Source organism: Podarcis bocagei (assembly GCF_964188305.1).
Source record: "Podarcis bocagei genome assembly, chromosome: 10".
Classification (NCBI taxonomy): Eukaryota; Metazoa; Chordata; class Lepidosauria; order Squamata; family Lacertidae; genus Podarcis; species Podarcis bocagei.
The window spans coordinates 67231109-67257180 of record NC_138135.1 but is presented as its reverse complement, the minus strand read 5'-3'; the positions used below and the strand labels follow the sequence as shown (position 1 = coordinate 67257180).

The following is a 26072-nucleotide window of genomic DNA, read 5'->3' as shown; positions in this document are numbered from 1 at the left end:
TATAAATGGAAGGTTTCCTCTTATTTATTCCAAGTATGACCACATCAGAACCTTCTGCTGCTTCTAAATATTTGTATGCGGTAATCTTTGACATATTTCTTTTACCTCTCTGCTTCGCCTCACACACACATTCCTGCTTGCTCACCCTCCTATGGAATCTCATGACTGCTGTGTGTTTATCATACAGCTGTGCCAAAAGTAAAGGCTGAATGAATGAGATGGAGATTAAAGCCAGTAGTCTGAACCTGTATTCAATCACTGCAGTCGTGCTGTTTGCCTCCTGAATGCTGATGAAGTGTCATGAATGGTCCCATGTACTCTCATTCCAATATATTTCAGGCAGTAGTGATTATTGCTTGTACTCGGCTAAAGCTCGAGATAAATGGCAAAGCCTTGCTTAGCAACAGAAGGCTTCCTCTTATCTCTCATAGGATTGCAAACTTAAGGATGTGGCACTTCGTATAGAAGTAAAACTGACGGAGGAAAGATGCCATAGGCTCTTCGCTTTCCACGAAGATTTGAAACAGCCAACAGCAACATGAATCTTTGCACTTCAACAGGTTTACGTGTACAAATAATTTCTCTCTTTGCTAATGTAGCCCAGCCAAACACAATTTTATCATTCAATAAACAACTGCATTTTTTTAAAAAAACTTATCACTAAAATTGTTTCACTTTGATGTTTGTGTTAGGATCGTACGTATACACAACCCTCCATGCTTTGTTTTCTTTCCTCAGTGATACATAATGGCTTGTATTTTTTAGCTGCAAAAAGTTCCATAATCTTAAAACGTTACATTATTTTGCCTGTATGCTTGTTTTACCTGCTTGCACCTACCAAAATTTAAATATTTGAAAATCAAATAGGTGAACAATGCTAAAGCAACACATGGGAGTAGGAGATAAAAAGACATAGCTACACAACTTGGATTGCAGGTCCTCAGCAATATAACTGGAACACGGTTATTTCATTGTATTTTTAGTGCAAATTAGAAGCCTCTTTTTTGGTTTCTGTTTTCTGTCTCCACAAGAGGGAGATAGGCAGAGCATGGGTTCAGTAATAATGTACTCTGCATTTCCACTTCATGTACATCAAAACAGAGCCCAGGCACGTCAGGGGTGAAAATCACTCAGTCTCTCGAAATCAAACAAACTTCCGCAATAATGGCTTTCCAGGGCTAATTGCAGACTTTTAATAAACAAACAATCCTGTGACTTTTGCATTAGATAGAGTAAAATGTTTACACTGACTGAGCAAAATTCCACTGAGTAAATAGAATAGAATAGAATTTATTATTAATACCCCGCCCATCTGGTTGGGTTTCCCCAGCCACTCTGGGCAGCTTCCAACAGAGTATTAAAATACAGTAGTCTGTTAAACATTAAAAGCTTCTCTAAATAGGGCTGCCTTCAGATGTCTTCTAAAAATCTGGTAGTTGTTCTTCTCTTTGACATGTGGTGGGAGGGCGTTCCACAGGGCGGGTGCCACTACCAAGAAGGCCCTCCGCCTGGTTCCCTGTAACTTGGCTTCTTGCAGTGAGGGAACCGCCAGAAGGCCCTCGGCGCTGGACCTCAGTGTCTGGGCAGAACGATGGGGGTGGAGACGCTCCTTCAGGTATACTGGACCGAGGCAGTTTAGGGCTTTAAAGGTCAGCAGATAGGGTCTCAGCCTGCGTACCAAATAAAAAAGAGGCAAAGGGTTCAGATTATTAGATTACAAGACCTATTTTTTGTTGCTTATTTGTTTAACGCTCTAAGGATCCAAACAAGTATTTCCTTGACAAGGGGCTAAATCTCTGCAGGTACTAGTGAACAGTCTTTGCTTCATGACGTGTACGGTGGGGGGGAAGTACAGGAATCCTGTATCTCCCCCCACCCCCGAGTTTATATCCTGCCCCTCATGTGTTATGCTTGCAAGCATTTACTACTTGGGTGAGTGGGAAAAGCAAATATGTAATCTTGAAAGCTGCAGGTGTGTGAGTAGGATTCTTGAGTGATGAGTGGCTACAAGATCCATTCAGTGAAAGGAGGATAATGCCATGTTGGCTTTCCCATATGATGAACCAGATGTTTATTGCTTCTAAGAGCCTGTTGTGGTTAAAACTTTTAGAGATTCAAGTGGAGGCGATATTATTATAAGGATAGCAAGCTCAGCAAGGCGGACAGATGATCCTTTGCTGCTTGAAGGGTGAAGTCCAATGTGAAGAAGCTTGAGTAGCTCTCCTTCTTACTTGATAAAAAGAAATCTTCAGTGCAGTAATTTAAACTGTTTTATACAGGGCTTTTTTTTCCAGCCGCAACTCAGTTTTGACACTTCTCAGGTGGGCACCATTCCCATTCTAAGAGGTGTTCATGGTGAGTTCTAGCACCTATTTTTCTAGAAAAATAGCACTGTTGTTGTTTTTTAGATGACTTATCGCTGTGTTTATCTGTTCTCTTGTTTCTGCTTTTAGTATCTTGTAACCTACTTTGAAGGGAAGCAGGTGGCTATGTGGTCTAAACCACTAAGCCTCTTGGGCTTGCTGCTCAGAAGGTCAGCGGTTCGAATCCCCGCAATGGGATGAGATCCCGTTGCTCTGTCCCTGTTCCTGCCAACCTAGCAGTTCGAAAGCACATCAAAGTGCAAGTAGATAAATAGGTACCGCTCCAGCAGGAAGGTAAACAGCGTTTCTGTGCACTGCTCTGGTTTCTGTGTTCCATTGTGCCTGAAGCGGCTTAGTCATGCTGGCCACATGACCCGGAAAAACTGTCTGCGGACAAACACCGGCTCCCTCAGCCTGTAAAACGAGATGAGTGCTGCAACCCCAGAGTTTTCTGCGACTGGACTTAACTGTCAGGGGTCCTTTACCTTTACCTTTAACCTACTTTGATTATGCTTGGAGAGAGGCATGGCAGAAATGAAGGAAACACTGGATTAAGCCATGTTGTGGTTCGAGGACCCGAACCCCGCGCAGTGGAATGAAACACAAGGACACGTGATATAAGGTTAATGGGCAAGAAAAGGCCACAACTTTATTGATTACAGCAAGTGAAAAGGTATTGGCTTAGGCATTGGATTACGTCAGCTGACCCCACCCACTCGGAGAGGAGTGAGTCTAAAAAACAAACCAAACAAACAAAGGGGGTTTTTCACCAGTAGGTGGAGCCTGTTAATGCTAATCCAACTATAGGCTCTCCCCTGATGTCACCGAGGGTCGTGCCATGGCCTCCCGCCACGCAGGCATCGGGCAGAATACACGACCGCTGGATTCCTTTAACGGAATACCCAAAAATTGAAGGCGCAGGCGATGACCACACCTAGCCCTTCCACACTACAACACATTATTCCAATGCCTAACCTACCCACCAGTACCACAAAAGTTGTGACGATTGCTACGAGGTAGGCGAAAAAACCAAAAAGCCTAATGCCAAATGGAAAAAAATCCTACCAGGCCCCCCGGACAACCAGGGCGACCAACCTAAGGTCCATAGCAAGGCCAAAAGAAAACTGGAACCCTGCTCTAAGGGAGTGGAGGGTGCGTGACTCGCAACGGGACGACAAAAGTGAGGGCTGGAGGCTGGCGCCGCAGCAATTCAGGCTGCTGTACACGCCCCCTTGAAGGCACCTGGTTGGGTGCCTGACCGAGGGCGTGGGCGCCAGCCAGGTGAGTGGGAGGCAGGGGGCAAACGCCCCCTGCTTGAGGCGGAGTCCGGCTCCCGGCCACAACCACTCCCCTCTCTTGCAGGGAGGAGAGTCTGTGTCTTATACAATCACAAAGGATATTCTGGAGGGTTATATATAATCATAGGTATTTTTTGTTTTGTTTTGTTAAGGTAAAAGACCCCTGGATGGTTAGGTACAGTCAAAGGTGACTATGGGGTACGGTGCTCAACTCGATTTAGGCTGAGGAAGCCGTCATTTGTCCACAGACGGTTTTCTGGGTCATGTGGTCAACATGACTAAACCGCTTTTGGTGCAACGGGACACTGTGATGAGTGCCAGAGTGCACAAAAACGCTGTTTACCTTCCCGCCACAGTGGTGCCTATTTATCTACGCGCACTGGTGTGCTTTCAAACTGCTAGGTTGGCAGAAGCTGGGGGACAGAGCAATGGGAGCTCACTCCGTCATGAGGATTTGAACCGCTGACCTTCTGATCGGCAAGCCCAAGAGGCTCCATGGTTTAAACCACAGCACCACCTGCTCCCCTACCTTTATCTTTACCTATATATAGTCATATAACCATAGCAACAGCATGGGAAAGTTGGCCTTCAAGTTCCTGCTTAGGTCAGCTTTGCAAATAAGTCCACAAAATCCGTTGGCCTAGTGAAAGGTGAGGAGGAGAATCTAGCCTGCAGAAGCTAGCTTTCTGTGCTGGTCCTGGAAGAAGGAGTTTCCTTCTGACAGCCCACTTCATCTCTGCACTGAGACCAAAGAAGGGAGATATGTGGGACTTGCTCACTCACCTGCATGGAAATGAGTGAGCAAGTTGCCTATGTTATTGTTGCCTATGGCTACCAAGCTACTGCTTAAATAAGGTCTGGCTTAGATCATTTGCTTCATTTACCACAGCATATGTTTTCTCTTCTCTCTTTAGAGGATTGCTAATCTGTATGTTAACTTTCTTCCTTTTTCAAAATATGTTTTTTATTAAGTTTTACATAACAAATTTAAATTCCAACATTAAACATCAACACCATCATTTAGGATTCCCTGAATCTTTCGACTCCCCTCTGCGCTTCCATGGTTACCATTATCAATCTTTTTTTTTGCAACTGCTTCCCTTATTTTCTCTATTTTTATTTACCATAGTTTTTCATCCATTACAAGCATTATTCAAATCCTGTTCAAGTTTTTAGTTGTTTACTGCATCTGTATGTTAACTTTCATCTCTATGATTCAAATGTGGTTTAACCAATCAGTGAGTGATAGGTGAAACAGGTAGATTTTCTGTCAACAGTTTCTTATTTTTGCTGTCAGAATGGGTCTTTAAAACCAAATATGCACAGGACTTGTGCTCAGTCCTTTTGTATGGTATTGTTGAACTGCTACCACATTTATCACCCTGCTGGATTTCTGTTTCCAGTGCCTATGAACTTTATCAAAGAGGTGAAAGAAGCCAACAGTCTTCTTCTCCTTTTTAGTTCCATATGATTGTATCCTTCCTTTTAATCCCACTGTTATCAACTTTTATTTGAGATGGAGCATTATTCCCAATGTACATTTGATTATGCCATCATATGTAATATATCTGGTACAGGGACGCTGGTGGCGCTGTGGTCTAAACCACTGAGCCTCTTGGGCTTGCCGATCAGAAGGTCAGTGGTTCGAATTCCCGCAACGGGGTGAGCTCCTGTTGCTCTGTCCCAGCTCCTGCCAACCTAGCAGTTCAAAAACACGTCAAAGTGCAAGTAGCTAAATAGGTGCCACTGCAGCGGGAAGGTAAACAGTGTTTCTGTGTGCTCTGGTTTCCATCACGGTGTCCCATTGCGCCAGAAGCGGTTTAGTCATGCTGGCCACATGACCCAGAAATCTGTCTGTGGACGGCCTGAAAGCGAGATGAGCGCCGCAACCCCATAGTCGCCTTTGGCTGGACTTAACTGTCCAGGGTCCTGTTACCTTTTTACCTTATCTGGTGTGGGTTAGTGTTTGTGGATGTTAGTAATAGGAGTAAATTGTTCTGTTGCTTGCCCTGAATGTATTTTTGCAGGTAGCCATTGGCAAAGGTGTGTGAATGATAAAGATTGAGTACATTTGAATGCAGCTCCCACCAAGGGTGTTTGTAAGTCCTTGAGCATGTTTCCAACTAGTATGTGCAGGGCCTCTCAAAATATGACAGTGAAGTTATTTAATTTGGCCTAATATGATTGTAATTCCACTGATGGAATATTGGTAAAAAAATATAACTGAAAACCCTGTTGGAAAACTAGAAGTATGTTCTTCCTTTCCATTTACCCTGTGGAAGATTTCTGTAAATGCTTTCTGACTGCTCTTTTTGAATAATGCTACTTTGGTGTTAAAATTACATCTTCGTTTTAAAAACTCTCAGTACTTTAGGTATAATAGTCTTTGCTTTTGTGTCTGGAGTGCATCTTCCTTTATTTTCTTCAGTTTCCATATAATGCTTTGATTAGGTGCAACCGTACAAGTATATTGCAGTACCTCATTTATGCTGAAACCTGTACGAGGTATGAAAATCCCTGAACAGATTTTGTAATGTATGTATTTGAGCAGTGCAAACCTACCTTTCTTTTCTGTTGCTAAATTCTAGGGAGCCTGTAGGCTTGCTTTTGCTTCATATGATTCCAGCAGTCATCGGACTCATTTGATTAGAGATAGCTGCATTCAGTTTTAAAATGGAATGGTAATAGAATAAGCTTATCTCATATCAGCTGTGCAGTTTTGTTGGACCAAACTGACATAAATTTATGAAATCTGATGACAGTAGTAAACTGAAGCTGTCTAGCTCAAAATTGCAAAGGAAGCGATGGAGAAGCAGGCATTAATGAGCTGGGAAATTTTTCATCTGGAGCAGTAAACAAGAAACTACCACACATTTTAGAACTGGGCCTCAGATTTGAAAGCAAATGTTTATAAATACTGTACTGGACACTGCCAATAGATTGACTGCCAGTACAGTGGTGCCCCGCAAGACGAATGCCTCGCAAGACGGAAAACCCGCTAGAAGAAAGGGTTTTCCGTTTTTGAGCTGCTTCGCAAGACGATTTCCCCTATGGGCTTGCTTTGCAAGACGAAAACGTCTTGCAAGTGTTCCGATTTTTTTTTGCTCCCCCCCCCCTTTTTCTAAGCCGCTAAGCCGCTAATAGCCTTTTTGCCGCTAATCCGCTAAGCCTTTAATAGCCGCTAATAGCCTTTCAGCCGCTAATCCACTAAGCCTTTAAAAGCCGCTAAGCCTTTAATAGCCGCTAAGCCTTTAATAGCCACTAAACCGCTAATAGCGCTAATCCGCTAAGCCGCTAATAGGGTTGCTTCGCAAGACGAAAAAACCGCTAGACGAAGAGGCTCGCGGAACGGATTAATTTCGTCTTGCGAGGCACCACTGTAGATTGTGCTTAATGTAACAATCCTTATTCTTGCAAATAGCCACATTGTTAATGTCAAGTATGTGATATGTGGGGTACGGCATACCCCTCAACATGAAAGTTGGGACAACAACAACAATTTTATTATGTATACCCTGCCCATCTGACTGGGTTGCCCCAGCCACTATGGCTTCCAACATATATAAAAGCATAATAAAACATTAAACAACTTCCCTACATAGGGCTGCCTTCCGATGTATTCTACTAAAGATTTTATAGTTACTTATCTCCTAGGCTCGAGAGTTACATAACTCCATACCCTCTGACATTTATCTGATGAAAATAGGAATGTTCTACCATACCCTCCAGCATTTCTCCAATGAATTTTTCCCAAGGAAAAGAGGGACATTCTTGGATCAAATAATAAGAAGAAGAAGAGCTTGGATTTGATATCCCGCTTTATCACTACCCTAAGGAGTCTCAAAGCGGCTAACATTCTCCTTTCCCTTCCTCCCCCACAACAAACACTCTGTGAGGTGAGTGGGGCTGAGAGACTTCAAAGAAGTCACCCAGCAGCTGCATGTGGAGGAGCGGGGAATCGAACCCGGTTCACCAGATTACGAGTCCACTGCTCTTAACCACTACACCACACTGGCTCTAAATAAAAAACCGGGGTGGCTTCTGTAAATCCAGGACTGTCCTTGGAAAATAGGGACACTTGGAGGGGCTTTATATGGATGAGGAAATACCTAAATGTTGAAGAAGAATGGAATATTTCATCAAATTTTCATGTTACTTGTACTGCACTCAGAATGTTCAAGCATTAGAAGTCCTTGTTGTTGTTGCTTAGTCATTTAGTCGTGTCCGACTCTTTGTGACCCCATGAACAAGGGCACGCCAGACACTCCTGTCTTCCACTGCCTCCCACAATTTGGTCAAACTCATGTTCATAGCTTCGAGAACAATGTCCAACCATCTCTTCCTCTGTCGTCCCCTTCTCCATGTGCCCTCCATCTTTCCCAACATCAGGGTCTTTTCCAGGGAGTCTTCTCTTCTCATGAGGTGGCCAAAGTATTGGAGCCTCAGCTTCAGGATCTGTCCTTCCAGTGAGCATTCAGGGCTGATTTCCTTCCAAATGGATAGGTTTGATCTTCTTGCAGTCCATGGGACTCTCAAGAGTCTCCTCCAGCACCGTCCTACTTACTCATTGTCTCCACACACTTACTTTTACACAGTGGGAGAGAAACAGGACCATAGCTACTAGCTCATCCCTGACATAATGTCCTCATGGGCCCTACCTTACATGTAGATATGTCCACAGAGGGACAGCTATGTGCATGCAACTGTTTGTGTGTATAGAATTTCTGCTGCCTGGGTGACACACTGGCTTATTATTATTATTATTATTATTATTATTATTATTATTATTATTATTTTAACAGTACCCTTCATCCTAGGATCGCAGGGTGGTTTACAATGTAAAAACACAGAAATACATAGCATAGCAACAAACAAAAACAATACCAACCCACCAAACAGTTTAAAGGCCACAGATTATTTAGTCAAAGGCCTAACTTAAAAAGATAGGCAAGACTACCACCAACTGGCTATCTTTCAGTACTGTGCAAACAGCGAAAGATGTCACCAAAACATGTAGAATTCAAAATATCGGAGTGTCTGATACCTGGCTACCCTACCAGAGCGGTGAGCACAAACAGAAAGTAACTGTAAAAGTTTAACTTTTGTATATCAAAATTTCTTACCAGGTCTTCATAAAAGCCTGAGTCAGGGCTACTAATGGAATGGTGGCTGAGTGGTTTTACTTGAAAGAGATCAGTGAGCCGAACTGGTCTACGAGATGCGGACCAGAACTTTCTGTTTTGTAGTTTCTTAGCTCTTTCATACCCCAATTTTTCATACCAGTCGTGCTGTTTGTTTATGCATTAATCAATCAATCAATCAATCAATCAATCAATAAATTAATCAGTTTGGTCACTGCAAAATTCTCAACTGGTAGCCAGGGGGCTGTGAGTTGAATTTTCTTTCAGTCCATATTTGGGAGCCTACAGGATCCTTCACCTTATGATGGTGATATCTCATTGGTAAAGCCTTGCAGAAGCCTTCTTTGTTGCTCACGAGGTCCTGCCCACAGCCACTGACATTCAGCTTGAAGCATCCTTTGGTGGCCAATATATACCATATTTTTTGCTCTATAAGACTCACTTTTTCCCTCCTAAAAAGTAAGGGGAAATGTGTGTGCGTCTTATGGAGCGAATGCAGGCTGCACAGCTATCCCAGAAGCCAGAACAGCAAGAGGGATTGCTGCTTTCACTGCGCACTGATCCCTCTTGCTGTTCTGGCTTCTGAGATTCAGAATATTTTTTTTCTTGTTTTCCTCCTCCAAAAACTAGGTGCGTCTTGTGGTCTGGTGCATCTCATAGAGAGAAAAATACAGTGATAGGTTGTGGGATGTGTGGGGCTCTCACAACAGTTTGTCCAGTTTGCAGATGTGCCCACAGCCTCCACACCTCAAGTTGGCAATAAGGCTGGGCAATATATCAACATATCATCCCAAACCAGATTGAAGTCCATATTGTGATACCAGTTTCATAATTTTTGACCTGGCAATGTATGGTGAATCATGGTGGGTGTGGGTGTGGGTGTCTGCTGTGAAAAAAATCACAATGTGGGAAAAACTGTGAAGCCAGCCAATGCTTCTCTCGATTCCTGCAGCCCCTGTTAACTCTGCTGGCTAAGCTCACCCCTGGGGGCATCGAATCACAAGAGCAGGCGCCAGCAAAAATCACAATGTGGGGGAAAACTATGAAGTCATCCACTTGCCTCTACATAAATCCATCCTTATATCAGATGTGATGATATATCAGAATATCGTGATGTATAAAAGGTAAAGGGATCCCTGATCATTAGGTCCAGTCGTGGCCGACTCTGGGGTTGTGGCGCTCATCTCGCTTTACTGGCTGAGGGAGCCGGCGTACAGCTTCTGGGTCATGTGGCCAGCATGACTAAGCAACTTCTGGCGAACCAGAGCAGCGCACGGAAACGCCGTTTACCTTCCCGCCAGAGCGGTACCTATTTGCACTTTGATGTGCTTTTGAATTGCTAGGTTGGCAGGAGCAGGGGCCGAGCAACAGGAGCTCACCCCATCGCCGGGATTTGAACCGCTGTCCTTCTGATCGGCAAGTCCTAGGCTCTGTGGTTTAACCCACAGCGCCACCCGCGTCCCAATCGTGATGTATAGCTGGTAATAAATCATGATGCTGAAAAGCAGATATCGCCCAGCCCTAGTTGGCAGCCTCTGCTCTGGAGTGTATATGTTGTTCATGCACATATGATATAGGCATACTTCTTAGTCTTCCTTAGGAAATCTGCAAAAATCCTTTATACAGTGGCTACTGGGATTCACTTCTTCATAGCAGATGTGATATCTGCAGGTAAAATTTGTTAGCAGCGAATTAGTCAAATGAACCTTTGTACATTTTGAGTTATAAAAAGAGCTTGTGTTGCTAGGCATCCAAATGATGGCACATGGGGGGAAATTACTGTGTGAGAGTGTAACATAAGGCTGCGTGTGCAATTCAGAGAAATACATTTCTAGATTAATATAAAACAAAGTTGTTTTTTAAAGGTCTCTAGAATGCTAAGTTCAAACAGAACAGAACCTCTTGCTGGCATAGGATCCTGTAAGAAAATGTTGTGGTTCGAGGACCCGACCCCCGCGATGCGGAATGAATACACAAGGACACGTGATATAAGGTTAATGGGCATGGAAAGGCCACAACTTTATTGATTACAGCAGTGGAAAAGGTATTGGCTTAGGCATTGGATCTCTAAAGCAAGTGGGTTTATTCACCAGTAGGTGGAGCCTGTTGATGCTAATCCAACTATAGACTCCCCCCTGATGTCACCGAGGGTCGTGCTATGGCCTCCCGCCAAGCAGGCATCGGACAGAACACACGACCGCCAGATTCCTTTAACGGAATACCCAAAAATTGAAGGCATAGGCGATGGCCACACCTAGCCCTTCGACACACCACAGCACATTATTCCAATGCCTAACCGCCACCCGAGCCTAAAGGCTCGCTGCCAATACCTTCACAGCTGCAACCAATCCCCTGATAGTACCTCTAAAGGTAAAGGACCCCTGACAGTTCAGTCCAGTTGCGAACGACTCTGGGGTTGCAGCGCTCATCTCGCTTTACTGGCCAAGGGAGCTGGTGTTTGTCTGCAGACAGTTTTTCTGGGTCATGTGGCCAGCATGTCTAAGCCACTTCTGGCAAAACCAGAGCAGTGCACGGAAATGCCGTTTACCTTTCCACCGGAGTGGTACCTATTTATCTACTTGCACTCTGACATGCTTTCGAACTGCTAGGTTGGCAGGAGCAGGGACCGAGCAACGGGAGCTCACCCCATCGCTGGGATTCGAACCGCCGACCTTCTGATCGGCAAGCCCAAGGCTCTGTGGTTTAGACCACAGCGCCACCTTCAGCCAATTGCCAATAGGTGCCTGGGATTCACATTTTCACAGGTACAGAATGCAGCATATTCCTGATGGTTTAAAAAAGTGTTATATTTGCAACAGAAGTGCATCACTGAGAAAGTTAAGTGTTCTGATTACCATAAATGGAAACCATATTTAGAATACATTTATTGGGTTACAGCCAATAGTGTCCATGCACTAGCAGAATGGGTGCCCATTTGCACAATCCTCACTCTCCCTTACCCAATGTGCCTTCCAGATTGCTCCGAAAGGTTAGGGAAGCATCTACTATTGACCTTGTATTTGTAATTTAATGTATTTAATGCACACACACCCTCTGCCCAAGTATGGAGGGTTCTTATAAATGCCAGAAAGGTGGTATCTGCTCTTTCACGTTCTTGTGCAAATTCAAATTTCTGCTGCTATATGACTTTCAGCATATTGCAGATATTAGCATAACTGTGTGATCCGGTCTACTTGCACCTGCACTTCATTCCTATTTTCAGATTTCCCGACGATTAAATGCATTCTGCCTGTGCAGGTTCACATAAATAAAGTTAACATTATATATTCAATCATGAGCCAATAACTGTGGGCTCTGTTCTGTCTTGCAGGAGGCAAACATAAAACACCTGTTTAGGGGGAAAGTTAAGTTTTTATCGGCTCTACATTAAGAACCAGGACATAATCTACAATCTAGCAGCTGCAACAAAACAAACAGTGCCATCCTCCATATTTTTTTTTAAAAAAGCTTACTGGCGGGAGGGGAGTTACTTTTTTAAAAAATTAACCTAGTTAAACAATCGCTGCTTAGCCACCATGGTTAGAGAGCTCCAGCAGAAGTGGGACTTTGTGTGCACACTGGGAACTGAGCCCAGTGTTACCCAGGCAGCATGCAGCCACACATTGTGTTGGTGTAGGGTGGGTGGAGCTGAGCAAACAGACTATGGAAGCCAGTGATGGCCAAACAGTGATGGCCAGCTATTTTGGGGCAACAGTTCCCATCATCCCTGACCACTGGTCCTGTTAGCTAGGGATCATGGGAGTTGTAGGTCCAAAACAACTGGAGGGCCAAGTTTGGCCATCACTTTCTCTTAGTGTTGTTTTGATTCTTTGCCTTTCTGAACTAGGTTGATTGGGTTGTTCTGTTGGTTGGTTGTTCCTATCATCATCATCATCAAAACTTTTATTGGCATCACATCCAAGCATCCAAACACCCAAAACAAATCAATACTGAATTACCACTTCCCCAGTGGCACAAAACATTTGCTAAAAGAAAGGTATCTGAAGAAGTGTGCATGCACACGAAAGCTCATACCAAGAACTAACTTAGTTGGTCTTTAAGGTGCTACTGGAAGGAATTTTTTTATTTTAAAAGAAAGGAGGCAGAGTAGTCTATCATCACATCTCTAGGTCTCCAGGGAGATCAGACGTCTGCAGTGTATTTCAACAACAAAAAACCAAATAGAGATATTTAGCCACTAACATGGTGAGCTCCTGATCATTCCCCAGTAATAGAAAATGTATGATCTCCAACTCTGGTTTCCATTTGGGGATGCAGAGTTGATCTAGAAATTGCTGACGGAGATCAGCATATAGTTGACTATTAAGAACCATATGTGTAAGTGTTTCCACCAGGTGGTCTTCACATGGGCAAGTTCTTTCTCCTTCCACCCTGCCTGAGAACCTTCCCCAAAGGAGGTTTGATGGATTTGAATTAAACCTGGCCAGCAAAAATGCCCTTCTTTCTTGAGGGTTAAGCAGAAATTCAAGGTAATTGTCGTTAGTTTCATGTGCCCATGAAAGCTGAAAATAAAGAGGGGAACATGTTTTCTCTGCTGCTACTGTTAGTTCCTGGCACTCAATATCCCACAACCTAGTTTTTATTTTAGCCTTGGCAGATGATAGGGACATCGGTCGCAGAAGTTCCACTGACAGCCCGAGTTGCTGTACCTTCTTGTTAAACTGTTGTAGCCCTGGGGAAAGAAGGGGGTCTAACAAAACTTCGCTGTTCCTATCATTATCCCTATTTAGTTGGTCATTTTGGGCAGCCATGTGTTGGAATTTCACAGAGCAGACTTTGGGTGAGCATCTTTAGGTACCTTTATGGTGAATGGCGAGACCAGGGAGTAACCTTCCAGGTTTGTGGGGACTCTTGGCTTGGTAAGGATCACCTTGGGGACTAACCCCCCTTGAGAGTGAGTGGGTCAAGAAGGCCTCCCTATCTACCCTCAGGCGTGGGGCTGATAAAAGGGGGTGGTAGTGGAACCTAAGGCAATTCTCCTTTTCATGTAGCAAGGCAGGCTTCACCCAAAAGTGAGGTTCCCACACAGTCACACTGCAGATAATTTGTATAAATTTAAATAAGCATGCCCCCATGTTTTACCCAAACTTTTCTTGTGTCACACCTTTTTATTTCATAGCTGTGGCCGCTACAGGCAACCCCAGTTTGTGTTGGAGTTGTGTTCTGGGTCATTGTGTGCTTGCACGAAATTGTGTGCAATTGAAATATTCTGCCTCATTCCACTCCCATCCCTCCCTGCTCCATTCTTTTAGTAACATCTTTTATGATGTTTCCAGGTGGCGTCTGTGTTCAGTGCTGTGCACATGTGCACAATCACACACATATCCTTTGCGCCTAAAATGGGGTTTGCCTGTATAAGGTTTTCTGTCGATATAATTTTTTGCCTTAAAATTTTTTTAGAATAGTAATCCTATTGGTTTTTTTTAAGGAGTAGTAATATAGAAATATTATGGGAAAGATCTCACGTTGAAGGGGGCGATATTTTATTTCCTGAGTAATTCCTATTGCTTAGAATTGTTTAAAGCAATTACATATTTTATGCTGATGTTTTGTAACAGAAATAAGACTGAAGCAGAGTAATGATGAAGCTTTTAACTGGCTGCAGTTTGTTATTTTTAAACTATACTGCGTTTCACCAAAGTTGTGGAGGTATGGATCCATAATTCCAGGTATTTTGGATAAAGGATAGGTAATTCTTAACATACCTCTATTCCCTTTGAATACTTTTGTGCTTCTTGCACAAGTGTATTTGAAATACGTCTTTTATTTTAATCACTACTAAAGTAGTTCTTTCAACAAAGTAAAAGTGATTTGTTCCATGAAACCATTTATAGAAAATAGTTTTCTGACTGGTCCAGACTGAAAGTTTTCATTTGGCTAGCCCAAGGAGAATATGCTGGTTACCTCTGTTTTTATTGTATCCATAAGCTCATTTTCCATTTGTTGTGGAGTGCCTGTGTGCCTGCTACGACAATGGATTGTGACTTTTTTTTTCTGTAATAGAGTGGCTATGGTGCATTCAGTGACTATGGTACCTGTTGCTGGTTCTTTTTCCAGGTCAATTGGCTGCAGGTACATGTGAGATTGTTACGCTGGACAGAGATAGCAGTCAGCCCCGAAGGACTATAGCCCGACAAACAGCTCGTTGTGCATGTAAAAAAGGACAGATTGCCGGTACAACGAGAGCAAGGCCAGCCTGCGTCGATGGTAAGAGACAAAAGATCATTTAACTTAATATCCGCCCAGCACGGAATTGGTTATCAAGCACTTTATTTGTTCAGATTGAAAAAGGGTCTTGTCAAATATTTGTGCAATCACCAGCCAAGTGAACATGTTGACCCGAGGATTACGCTGGAAATTCTTGTACACATTAACTGTGTGCCTCTAACAGGCAATTGACTCGCTTTCTCTCCTGGTCTGAAGCCTTTGTTTTCTGTTAGCTGGTGAAGTTGAGAAATGTCCGGTCATTTCTCCATGGATCTGTATCTGTGGGATGGTTGTGTGTCAGTTCCATACCAATGGGCAACCAAGCCATGCTGTCCAGATGGCGTATTGGAACAAGCGCTGTACGTTTTCTCTGCCAGAATCCACAGACTTAGAATTGGTTTTGTAATGGTGTGGGAAATGGATGTCCTGCATTGCAGTACTATTGTGTTAAGAGAGAGATTGCTTCTCCAAAACCTTTCTATTGCTTCCTCCGAGCATCAAGAGCTGGGTTCACAGCCAGCCTAACTGGCGTTGCTAGTTTAATACTCTACATCTTATTTTGAATCGTAGCCAACGTGACCACTCCTGCATGAAAGTTAATGTGGTTGGGGAGAGGTGGAAGTGCTAGTGAATATGACATTAGAATGGAACTGTTGTATTATACCTTATATTTCTGCTGCCCCTTACCTCATTAAAAACGTCATTCTGTATGATTCACTGCAGATGCAGTGTGTTGCCTGCAGCTTGCAAAAATGCTGATGTAGAGGGAGGATGAAAATATTTCACTTTGAAATCATTTTTATGTCTCAAATGAGCTGCTGTATTCCAACTAAGACACCAGTGGTGCAGTCAGCAGTGTAAGCCTGCTGATGAAAACTTACCGACAAACGTTCAGGTTGCAATTAAACTGAGATAAAACAGGACTCCTGTTATAAATAGACAGCATTAAAAATAGCATGTTTTGATTTAGGTTTTGCAGGGGGAAATACAAATGGATGCTTCTGTAAAAAAAGATAATAAATTCAGCCCTGCTTTGAAAAATGACTCACACTTGAGCCCATTAAAAAAAATAAAAATGCTGAGACTTCAGTACCATTTCATCAGAATTTGACTCCCTCACTGACTATCAAAGAAGACAGCGCAAAGGGGATTTCATTGCCTGCCCACCAAGCTAAATATAAAGCATCACATCCATTCTATATTTGTGTTTTGCCTTCATTCTTGTTGGTACTCTAAAATCTGCTTGTTCTTTATATTTGCTCCATCATATTTTGCCATGGCATGTTTAGTTGTTTCCCCCCTTCCCTTTAGATTTAAATAATGCAGTTCTAAGTCAAAGATCTTAATAGGTCTACTAATTTTGGAATTGCATTTGATTTGTCTGGCATGTTAACTTGCTTTATTTTTGCATAGTTTGAAGATTCCTATCCAACTTTTCCTCTAGTATACTCAGTTTATGATATATTTGAGTTCTTCTACCTGAAGATATAGATACAGCTTTGGTTCAACCAAAGTCATTATGTGCATATGATTTAGATATGTATTAGTGTTGAGTGGACCCATGTTCTACATTTGCAGACTCATTTATTCTGTACCAATGAAATAAAAAATATATATTTTATTTTGATTTAGGATAGATTTTGTTATGAATTCTGTTCTTTTATTCCCATCGTGCATGCTATTTATTAATACCCTATTTGGAAGTAAACTTTATTACAACCCATATAATTTATAACCAAAAATGTGTATCAGATTCTGTGTAAGTTGTCATTATAAAATATTTATCAGCATCATTTTCTTAAATAATTCAAATAGTGAACTCAAGTGGCTTAGTGTCTATCAGGTTGGTAGTAAAGAGACTACCTCAAATTAGAATATTGATTAGTGCATAGTCAGGGAACTCCCTAGTTATTTAGAAGGATGTAAGTATGTATAAGTAACCCTGAAATGACCTGATAAGGACTTACGAATCTGAAGAATTTAGGGGTTGTTGATGCTATAAACAGTTGAGCCTGTAGCAATGATAAATTCTAGAGCAGTGTTTCCCAAACTTGGGTCTCCAGCGGTTTTTGGACTACAATTCCCATCATCCCTGACCACTAGTCTTGCTAGCTAGGGATGATGGGAGTTGTAGTCCAAAAGCAGCTGAAGACCCAAGTTTGGGAAACACTGTTCTAGAGCAACTGAACTTGTTTGATAGAGCTTCAGACTGCATGCCAAAGGCAGGGACTTCTGCCTTTATTGTTACATTTTATTTAGGCAGAGGGAGAAACCCACTGCTGCACCTCACAGCTACCATAAATTCTGAATTTAGACTTTTTTTCTCCCTTTGTACTCTTTTTGCTTCTGCCACAGGAAGAAGGGCTGTAAAGATACTCAAAGTCAGAAAGACTATAATCTAGCAGTTAATTTTGATTGAGAGCAATTGAGACAGAGAATGTCAATGCATATGTTAATTACAAGAACAAAGTAAACTGAAATGTTTTAAAATATATATTAAATTAAGGTGAAATAATGAGCGTAACATTTTAAAAACCATAGTGAATTGGTATAACTTAATAAAATTAGATAAGGTTTCTGTAACTATAGTCAATTCACTAAGCGGTTGTTCTTGCTAGGGCAGCATACTGTTAACAAAATAAATAAAATCAGAAATAAAGCAAAGTAACCAATAGTTGCTATTAACATGTCAAAGGCAAACATGTAAAGGTAACCTGCCATCTTCAGTGTATCATTCTTAGTGCCATGGGATATTTGACAAAACGTGTGGATAATGACTTTTCAGTTGACTAGCATTCCCAACCTAGATTTGTATTCATAACACTTCATAGTTCATTTCAAATCATGGTTTACCTCAGTGTTATACAACAGCCTCTTAGATACAAGACTTTTATAGGTTTGATTCCCTGTTGTATCTCTGGTTTAATATTCACATATGTTAGTGTTCACATCTGATGACTAGCATGTTTTCACTTGACACTGATTTTTATTTTTTTAGACCAGAATGTTAATCACATTACCTTCAGCTAATATTATTTTCTCTCTTCCCGTCCCACACCCAGTTATCTTTGAAAACCTACAGAGAATAGTTGGAGTCAAAACTGACTGTGAATGAATCCTAGTTCACCAGACTCTTACAAAATTATGGTGTGTGTGCTTTTCGTTGTGTCCTTGAAAGGGAGAATGTAAAATATGTTGCACTCTAAATATAGAAAATAAGAGCAATACATAATTAAATTAATGCACTGCAACTGTGATCCATGAAATAGTTACAGTTGACACTTGGATTTTAGCCATTCTAATTGCATTGACTTCAATGGGTGCAAATTGTTTTAAATTAAAGCACCGGGGCTTAAATAGCTTATCTTCAGTGAGACTAAAATGGCTGCACTCCAAATACCCTGTCTTAGTGTATTCATGAGCTGAGCTGAATAAGTACAGTTCTTATGACTATAAGAAGTTTTATGGATTGGTATCCGTTAAATTCCTGAAAATACTCTGAATGTACTATAGGAGATCTCAGCCTTTAAATGTCATCCTACTTAAGATATAAGGCTTCTTAAGATTATAAATACTGAATTTATAGTGTGTGTTACTGCTTTCACTGGATATAAATCTAGCACAAATAAAACAAAAAAGGAAAGATCTGATGGATTTGTTACTAGCATGGTGTTGGCTGGTGGGGGAAACTTTAGGAAGACAGGTATTTGTTGCTAAAACCTTGGGATTATTCCATATCCGTATTCAGACGAATAGGCTTGGATAATTTATTTCAAGACAGAAGAGCGAACTAGTTTCAGTAGTTATTGGTCTTATCATATAACTGCTAATTAGGTATTGCGTGTTCAGATCCCGAGACCTCCCCAATAAATAAAGACACATTGGACTCAAATTTTTGTTCTGGTTTTTGGCAGAATTTAGGCCACAACTTTATTGATTACAGATAAGTGAGTGGTTGCATAGGCTCTGGTTTGACTCGCTCCCTACACCCTTGCAGGTAGCGCTGACCCAGAGCTCTATCATAGGTCAGCCAAAGGTGAACACCTGAGGCAGGTGAAAAGCCTGGGAACAGATTCTGTTCTCTCCCCAGATGCTTCCCTGGACTCAGGCATGGGCACAACCTCCTACCGGGGGTTGACCAAACCAATTTGAGTCCTTGGATTCCTTTAACAGAATACCCTTCACATTGGGATCGGCACAGCTCCGCATCCCTATCCACCTTGAACCAGTGCCTATCTGCAACCTTACAAGTTGTGACTATTTGCTAGGTGGCAGGCGAAACCCAAATGGCAACAGCCAATCAGCCAAGTGGGAAAATTCCTACCGTGCCCCTGTCCCAATGACAGATGACACATGACGGTGTAGCAAGGTCAATTGCTGAAAAAACCCTAAATATAGGGAGATGTGTGTGGGTGTTCTGATGCACGAGTGAAAAGAGAAAGCTCTACGACATGCGCATGGGTATAAATAGGTGCCTTGAACCATTTGCCTTTTTTCCCATTGGCCAAATTGAACCCAGCAACGAGGGACCATGAATCGGGCATTATGGCTATCCAAATAACCCGACCCACAACCCTGGGTCAGTCACGTTGATCTCACCGCAACATGTGCCCTCTGTGAGGAGGACACAATTTGTCAAGTTGCTAAACCAGTACACCTTTTTTTCACCATTCAGGGAAAAGAATAGTAGTATGGTCACAATTCTCACTATTGAGGAGGTGAGACATTGGTCGAAGTCTAATTTTATGCTCTTTAAAGGCTTATCGTTAATTCAACTCTTTCTTTTCACGTACTGTGACTACAGATAGACATAAGGATACAATAACTTCATAGGTCCCTTCCACATCTGTGTACACAGAAAGATCAGCCATGCATCATAATTGCAGAAAGAAATTCTAATAATACCATAGTAATTTGGATGCTAATGCAGCTTGGCAACCTGTGACTAGTGAAGATTTATTCTAGTTGAATGGAGAACGTTACTTGGATACCACAAGTATTTAATGTTTCAAATGAAACAGTCCAAATTATCTTGGAGCACAATCAAGTTCCTCAGCCATGAGGTAAAGACAGAGATACCGGCTGGTTCCAAGCTTTTAAGTTTTTTAATTGTGTTTCAGACAAGTTAGTCTGACACCGTATGTACCCGAACACAGAAGAGATAGTAGACTTTTTTGGAATGTCACTATATGCTGATCTACATGGTAAAACCTGCAAGGAGGACATGACAACACCAGTGTGACAGTTGTCTTATGCAGTGGTTATAAATGCATTGGGTTATATTTAATTATGTCACCCTGTTTTCCTTGCACAATGGAACTTTTCAGCCTTATCTCCCTGTGTCCCTCCACAGTCTGCTCCAGGGTTTCCAAGGAGAGAATAGGGAGAGGAGGTCCAACTGTACTTGCGCAAATGGGTTGACTTAAATGGATACAACCAATCAGCTTGTATCACGTGGAGAATCATTGTACCAATATAATACAATAATGATAATGTATGTTAAGCAGGCTTCTTCTACTAGTTCCAGAGATTATGGCCTTGGGATAGTCAGCCATCAAGTGTTATATCCGGAGTTTCAGTGGTGCTGATGACGTCCAAAACAGCTTTCACCATCTCTCCCTCATGAGAAGAATTAATTACAGTGGTACCTTGGTTTTAGAACAGCTTAGCTTATGAACAACTCGGATTAAGAACGCTGCAAACCCAGAAGTAGGTGTTTTGATTTGTGAACTTTGCCTTGGAATAAGATCAGGTTTCACTTCCTGTTGAGTGTGTTTAATTTGTAAATTGAGTCCCCCGCTGCTATGGGAAAGCACGGCTTGGTTTAAGAGCACTTTGGTTTAAGAACAGACTTCCGGAATGGATTAAGTTCATAAACCACTGTACATCAAAGGCATACTTGGCAAGCACCACCCATAATTTAATGTTAAGGCTAAAGCACCAACATGTATGTGCACCGGCTGCTGTCAAAGGTTGGAAAATCTGAGTGCACTTCCTGTGTGGTGTGGTCACTGATGGTAGAAGGGGAAAAAAGAAGTACCTTACAGATGATATAGCAGTTATCATATGGACTTTGAAATTAGCACTGTTGGTTTTATACAGCAGTTGCTCTTCATCCATCTGACCAATGTGTTTTGTGCTAAAAGGAATCCAAATGACTGCTGGTGCAACTGAGATCTTCCTTCTGTCCAGCACACTGGGTTGGTTTTCTTATCTCCTGTGAAAGTGCTTATACAGTTGTTGGGAAACGGCTGTGAGCCTCTGAATGTAAAAAAAAGATTGAAACATTACTGAGGTGGGGGAGAGAAGTGTTCTCTCATGCAGTTCTATGGCTCATGTCTACAGTTTCCTGTGTTTTGTGGATAATTTTAAGAGGCAGAATAAGGTATGATGTTTCTTGTGTTTTACAGAGCTGACAGGCAAAGGAAAACATAGGTCGGTTACTGTGCAATCTGTTTTAATGTGCTCTAAAGTGGATGGTGCTGTGGTCTAAACCACAGAGCCTAAGGCTTGCTGATCGGAAGGTTGGTGGTTTGAATCCCTGCAACAGGGTGAGCTCCCGTTGCTTGGTCCCTGCTCCTGCCAACCTAGCAGTTCGAAAGCACGTCAAAGTGCAAGTAGATAAATAGGTACCCCTCCAGCGGGAAGGTAAACGGCATTTCCGTGCGCTGGTTTGCCAGAAGCGACTTAGTCATGCTGGCCACATGACCCAGAAGCTGTAAGCTGGCTCCCTTGTCCAGTAAAGCGAGTTGAGCACCGCAACCCCAGAGTCGTCTGCGACTAGACCTAACGGTCAGGGGTCCCTTTACCTAAAGCTGTTGAATGACAGCTACAGTCTCCCCACCTTACCCTGATCGATATTGTTCTTTATTCAAACTCCTTAATTACTGATGGCACCATCTTATAGCTTGTATGCACCACACGTCATCTTGCGTCGCTCATAAGGGATTTCCCCAATGTTTGTCCCTTTTAAATTTGCCTGATATGTGTGGTCCCTTTCCCTTCCTCATCATTTTGCTTCTTCCATCACCAATCATCTCCTTTGTGTTGTACTCATCTTTCTATTCTGTCCTATTTCTGTTGCTCCCTGAATACCATTTGGCTGTAGAGGTGATCTCTATTATGTCCTAGAAAGCATCTATAAATAGGTGTCACCAAAGCATGAAGAAAGAATTATAGGTGATGAATAGCTATTCATGTTATAGTTTGCTTCTCTTGCTTCCCTGGAAATTATATTTCATCTGTAGTATCCCCAAAGACGTGGAGATTTAACTATAAGCACAAATTACTTCATCTCTCACTTTAATGTGGTCTCCTTTGGGGTCTAACCTGGCAACAACATGGCAGCTGAGGCTGGGAAATGAAAACTGAGAGTGCTGGGAAATTTTAAGATTTAATTATTTAAACTGGAACTTCGCCAGGATGCAAGGTTTAACTCCCTCATGCATACAGACGCTGCCATGGGATCTTTAATTACATCAAATGCATGCTTTATTTTACTGGGGAAATGACATGTTCAAAAAACATAGTTCATCAGAAGGGGATGTTTGTTCATTGCATACATAATTCTGCCATTTGCATTCCGTGTAGTTCCCAGGTAATTTTGCCTTAGTGATCGCTAGGGATGCGCCAAACCTGTTTCCTTATTTCTGCTGAATTTTCTGCTTGGCTTCCCTAAGCTCTCTGGTAGCCCCAGGTTCAAAGTTCAGATAGTCTTGCTTTTCTGTGTCTTAGCATGCAGGGTTCTTGTCACATTGCCACTTAAACACACACATACACACACACAAAGTAATTTGCACAAAGTGAAGCAGGCTTTACATCATACATACACATTTTGGCGCGGGTGGCACTGTGGGTTAAACCACAGAGCCTAGTGCTTGCTGATCGGAAGGTCGGCAGTTCGAATCCCCGTGACGGGGTGAGCTCCCCTTGCTCAGTCCCTGCTCCTGCCAACCTAGCAGTTTGAAAGCACGTCAAAGTGCAAGTAGATAAATAGGCACCGCTCAGGCGGGAAGGTAAACGGCATTTCCGTGCGCTGCTCTGGTTCGCCAGAAGCGGCTTAGTCATGCTGGCCACATGACCTGGAAGCTGTACGCCGGCTCCCTCAGCCAATAAAGTGAGATGAGCGCCACAACCCCAGAGTCGGTCACAACTGGACCTAATGGTCAGGGGTCCCTTTACCTTTACCTTTACACATTTTGAATGCACAAAGTGACACTCTGAGCTACCCAGCAAAGGCTTGCATGTGGCTGTATATGTGCTTTGAGTCTACATTCTTTGTAGTGTTTCACTAATGTATGGAAGTACAGTGGTACCTTGGGTTACATACACTTCAGGTTACATACGCTTCAGGTTACATACTCCACTAACCCAGAAATAGTACCTCGGGTTAAGAACTTTGCTTCAGGATGAGAACAGAAATCGTGCTGCGGCGGCATGGCAGCAACAGGAGGCCCCATTAGCTAAAGTGGTGCTTCAGGTTAAGAACAGTTTCAGGTTAAGAACGGACCTCCAGAATGAATTAAGTACTTAACCCGAGGTACCACTGTACTCAATCCATATTTTCCAGTACCCAACCATATTTGCTGTCTATATTCTGTAAAATGATAATAACGAGAAAGTGAACCCTAGCATTCAACTGTTCCTGAAGGCCTCTATTAGTGAGACTTTCTGTCTTTTCTTTAGTCATTGCAGAATTTCATTATCCCACTGGGAAAGAATAAATAGAATGAGTGTAGATAACTAGCAGCTTATAATGGCTGTATCAACAATAGCCATCCATACTCATGTCAAGAAAAATAAGGAAAGCCTATCTTCAAAAACCTTTACTACTTTCTGTGAGAGTTTCAGTAACTATTGAATCCAATTCTTTTCAGCTTTCATAAGAGTTCTTTATCCCCTAGAGCTTATTAACCCCAATTGTAGTCCTACAATGCAGTATTAATGATTTCTTTTTTCAGGTTGTCTTGAAGCATTGTTGACATTACATGGTCACCTTCACTGATGCTTTAACTGAATAAAAGCTTTAACTCTGAATAAAAAGTGGTTGTGGGAATATATAGCAAAATAAACATTCTTCCATTTGCACTCTGTTAACAAAGTAGCTCCTACACTTCCCATCAAGGTACCTTTTCCATTGCATTAAGCTACAAAGTATTCACTTGGTGTCACTTGGACATGGGTGGCGCTGTGGGTTAAACCACAGAGCCTAGGGCTTGCCGATCAGAAGGTTGGTGGTTTGAATCCCCGCGATAGGGTGAGTTCCCCTTGCTCAGTCCCTTCTCCTGCCAACCTAGCAGTTCGAAAGCACATCAAAGTTTAAGTAGATAAATAGGTACCGCTCCGGCGGGAAGGTAAACGGCGTTTCCGTGCACTGCTCTGGTTCGCCAGAAGCGGCTTAGTCATGCTGGCCACATGACCCGGGAGCTGTACGCCGGCTCCCTCAGCCAAAAAGTGAGATGAATGCCACAACCCCAGAGTCGGTCACGACTGGACCTAATAGTCAGGGGTCCCTTTACGTATTCACCTGGTAACAAACAAACAAACAAACAAACAAACAAACAAACAAACAAACAGTATCTGTGTTTGTATTTGGCCAATAAATTCATTTTCAGTGCCCTAGACAGGGGTTTCTAACACACACTTTTGTTTTGGTTACAGGTCGGTAGCCGTGTTGGTCTGCCATAGTCAAAACAAAATAAAAAAATTCCTTCCAGTAGCACCTTAGAGACCAACTAAGTTTGTTATTGGTATGAGCTTTCGTGTGCATGCACACTTCTTCAGATACACTGAAACAGAAGTCACCGTATATAGTGAGAGGGTGGGGAGAGGTATTACTCAGAAGGGTCGTGGGAATGGGTGATTGGCTGATAGGTGTGGTAAACCTGTTGACGGCTGTTAACAACTGCAATTGGTCTTACAGGAAAAAGCAAGGGGTGAGATGGCTAAAAAGAGCTTTATCATGTACAGTCATACCTCATGTTACGTTTGCTTCATGTTACGTTTTTTCAGGTTGTGTCCCACGGCGACCTGGAAATACCGGAAAGAGTTACTTCTGGGTTTTGCTGCTCGCATATGCACAGTAGCGTTAAATTGTGCTTTGCGCATGCGCACAAGCACCAAATCATGCCGTGCACCTGTGCAGATATGGTGCTTCACGTTGTGGGCTTTTCATGTTGTGAATGGGCCTCTGGAACGGATTCCGTTCGCAACCAGAGGTACCACTGTATAATGAGATAAGAATCTAATGTCTCTCTTCAGACCAGGTCTCTCCATGGTTTTGAGTTTGGTAATAAGTTGCAATTCAGCAACTTCTCTTTCCAGTCTATTTCTGAAATTCTTTTGTATTATGACAGCTACTTTGAGATCTTGTATAGAATGTCCTGGGAGACTGAAGTGTTCTCCTACTGGTTTCTCTGTCATTCCATTTTCTGGTATCATCCAACCCCACAGGACAATTAGGAAACAAACATTTCACCTGTTGCTTGAAAATTTCAGATCACAATTGAAATCTCAATAGTATCACACAAATATAGGTCAAGAAGTATGGAGCGTGGTGAAGTCCCCCCAAATATTTTTTATACTTTGGCATAATATTTGGACTGTTTGATTATTGAATAATATGTATAATTCAGAATTTATGATGTGGTTTGATTGGATTGTTAAAATGGAAAATTTAATAAATATAGGTTTGTTTTTTTAAAAAAAGAGTATATACTCTACAACCATCAGTTATGTGTTCTCAAATCAGCCTCGCTTCTGATACACAGCAACTGCCGTTTGTTCTCTTCTCTGGCAATGGAGCTGCATATGGAGCTTGCCATAGCTTTGCATTTTGTTTAATTCCGCAACTGTTCCACAGGGGCTAAACATGTTTTTCTTTTTCCACTTTAGTGCTAGGAAAAAGGAATAAAGGTTGTGAGTGGGATTGGGGTGTGTGTGAGGATTTGAGGGTGGGATTTTTAACACTGACACTTTTAATAGCTGTTCTGTGATGAAATGCAATTTCAAGCTTGCTAAACTCACTGGCCCATTTTTAAGCG

At 42.3% G+C, this 26072-nt stretch overlaps 1 protein-coding gene across 11 annotated transcripts in view; it reads left to right on the top strand.

Annotated features, from left to right (window-relative positions):
* The window catches only part of TAFA5 (TAFA chemokine like family member 5), a 350020-nt gene that overhangs the window by 157130 nt on the left and 166818 nt on the right, over window positions 1-26072 (top strand). For all 11 annotated transcript variants that reach the window (XR_014012543.1, XR_014012544.1, XR_014012545.1 and 8 more), the window contains exon 2: window positions 14881-15030. Coding sequence is in view for 4 of the 11 variants with exons in the window: in XM_081211865.1 (XP_081067991.1) it covers window positions 14881-15030 (150 nt within the window). In the remaining 7 variants the exon portion in view is untranslated. The remainder of the gene's footprint in view (window positions 1-14880; window positions 15031-26072) is intronic.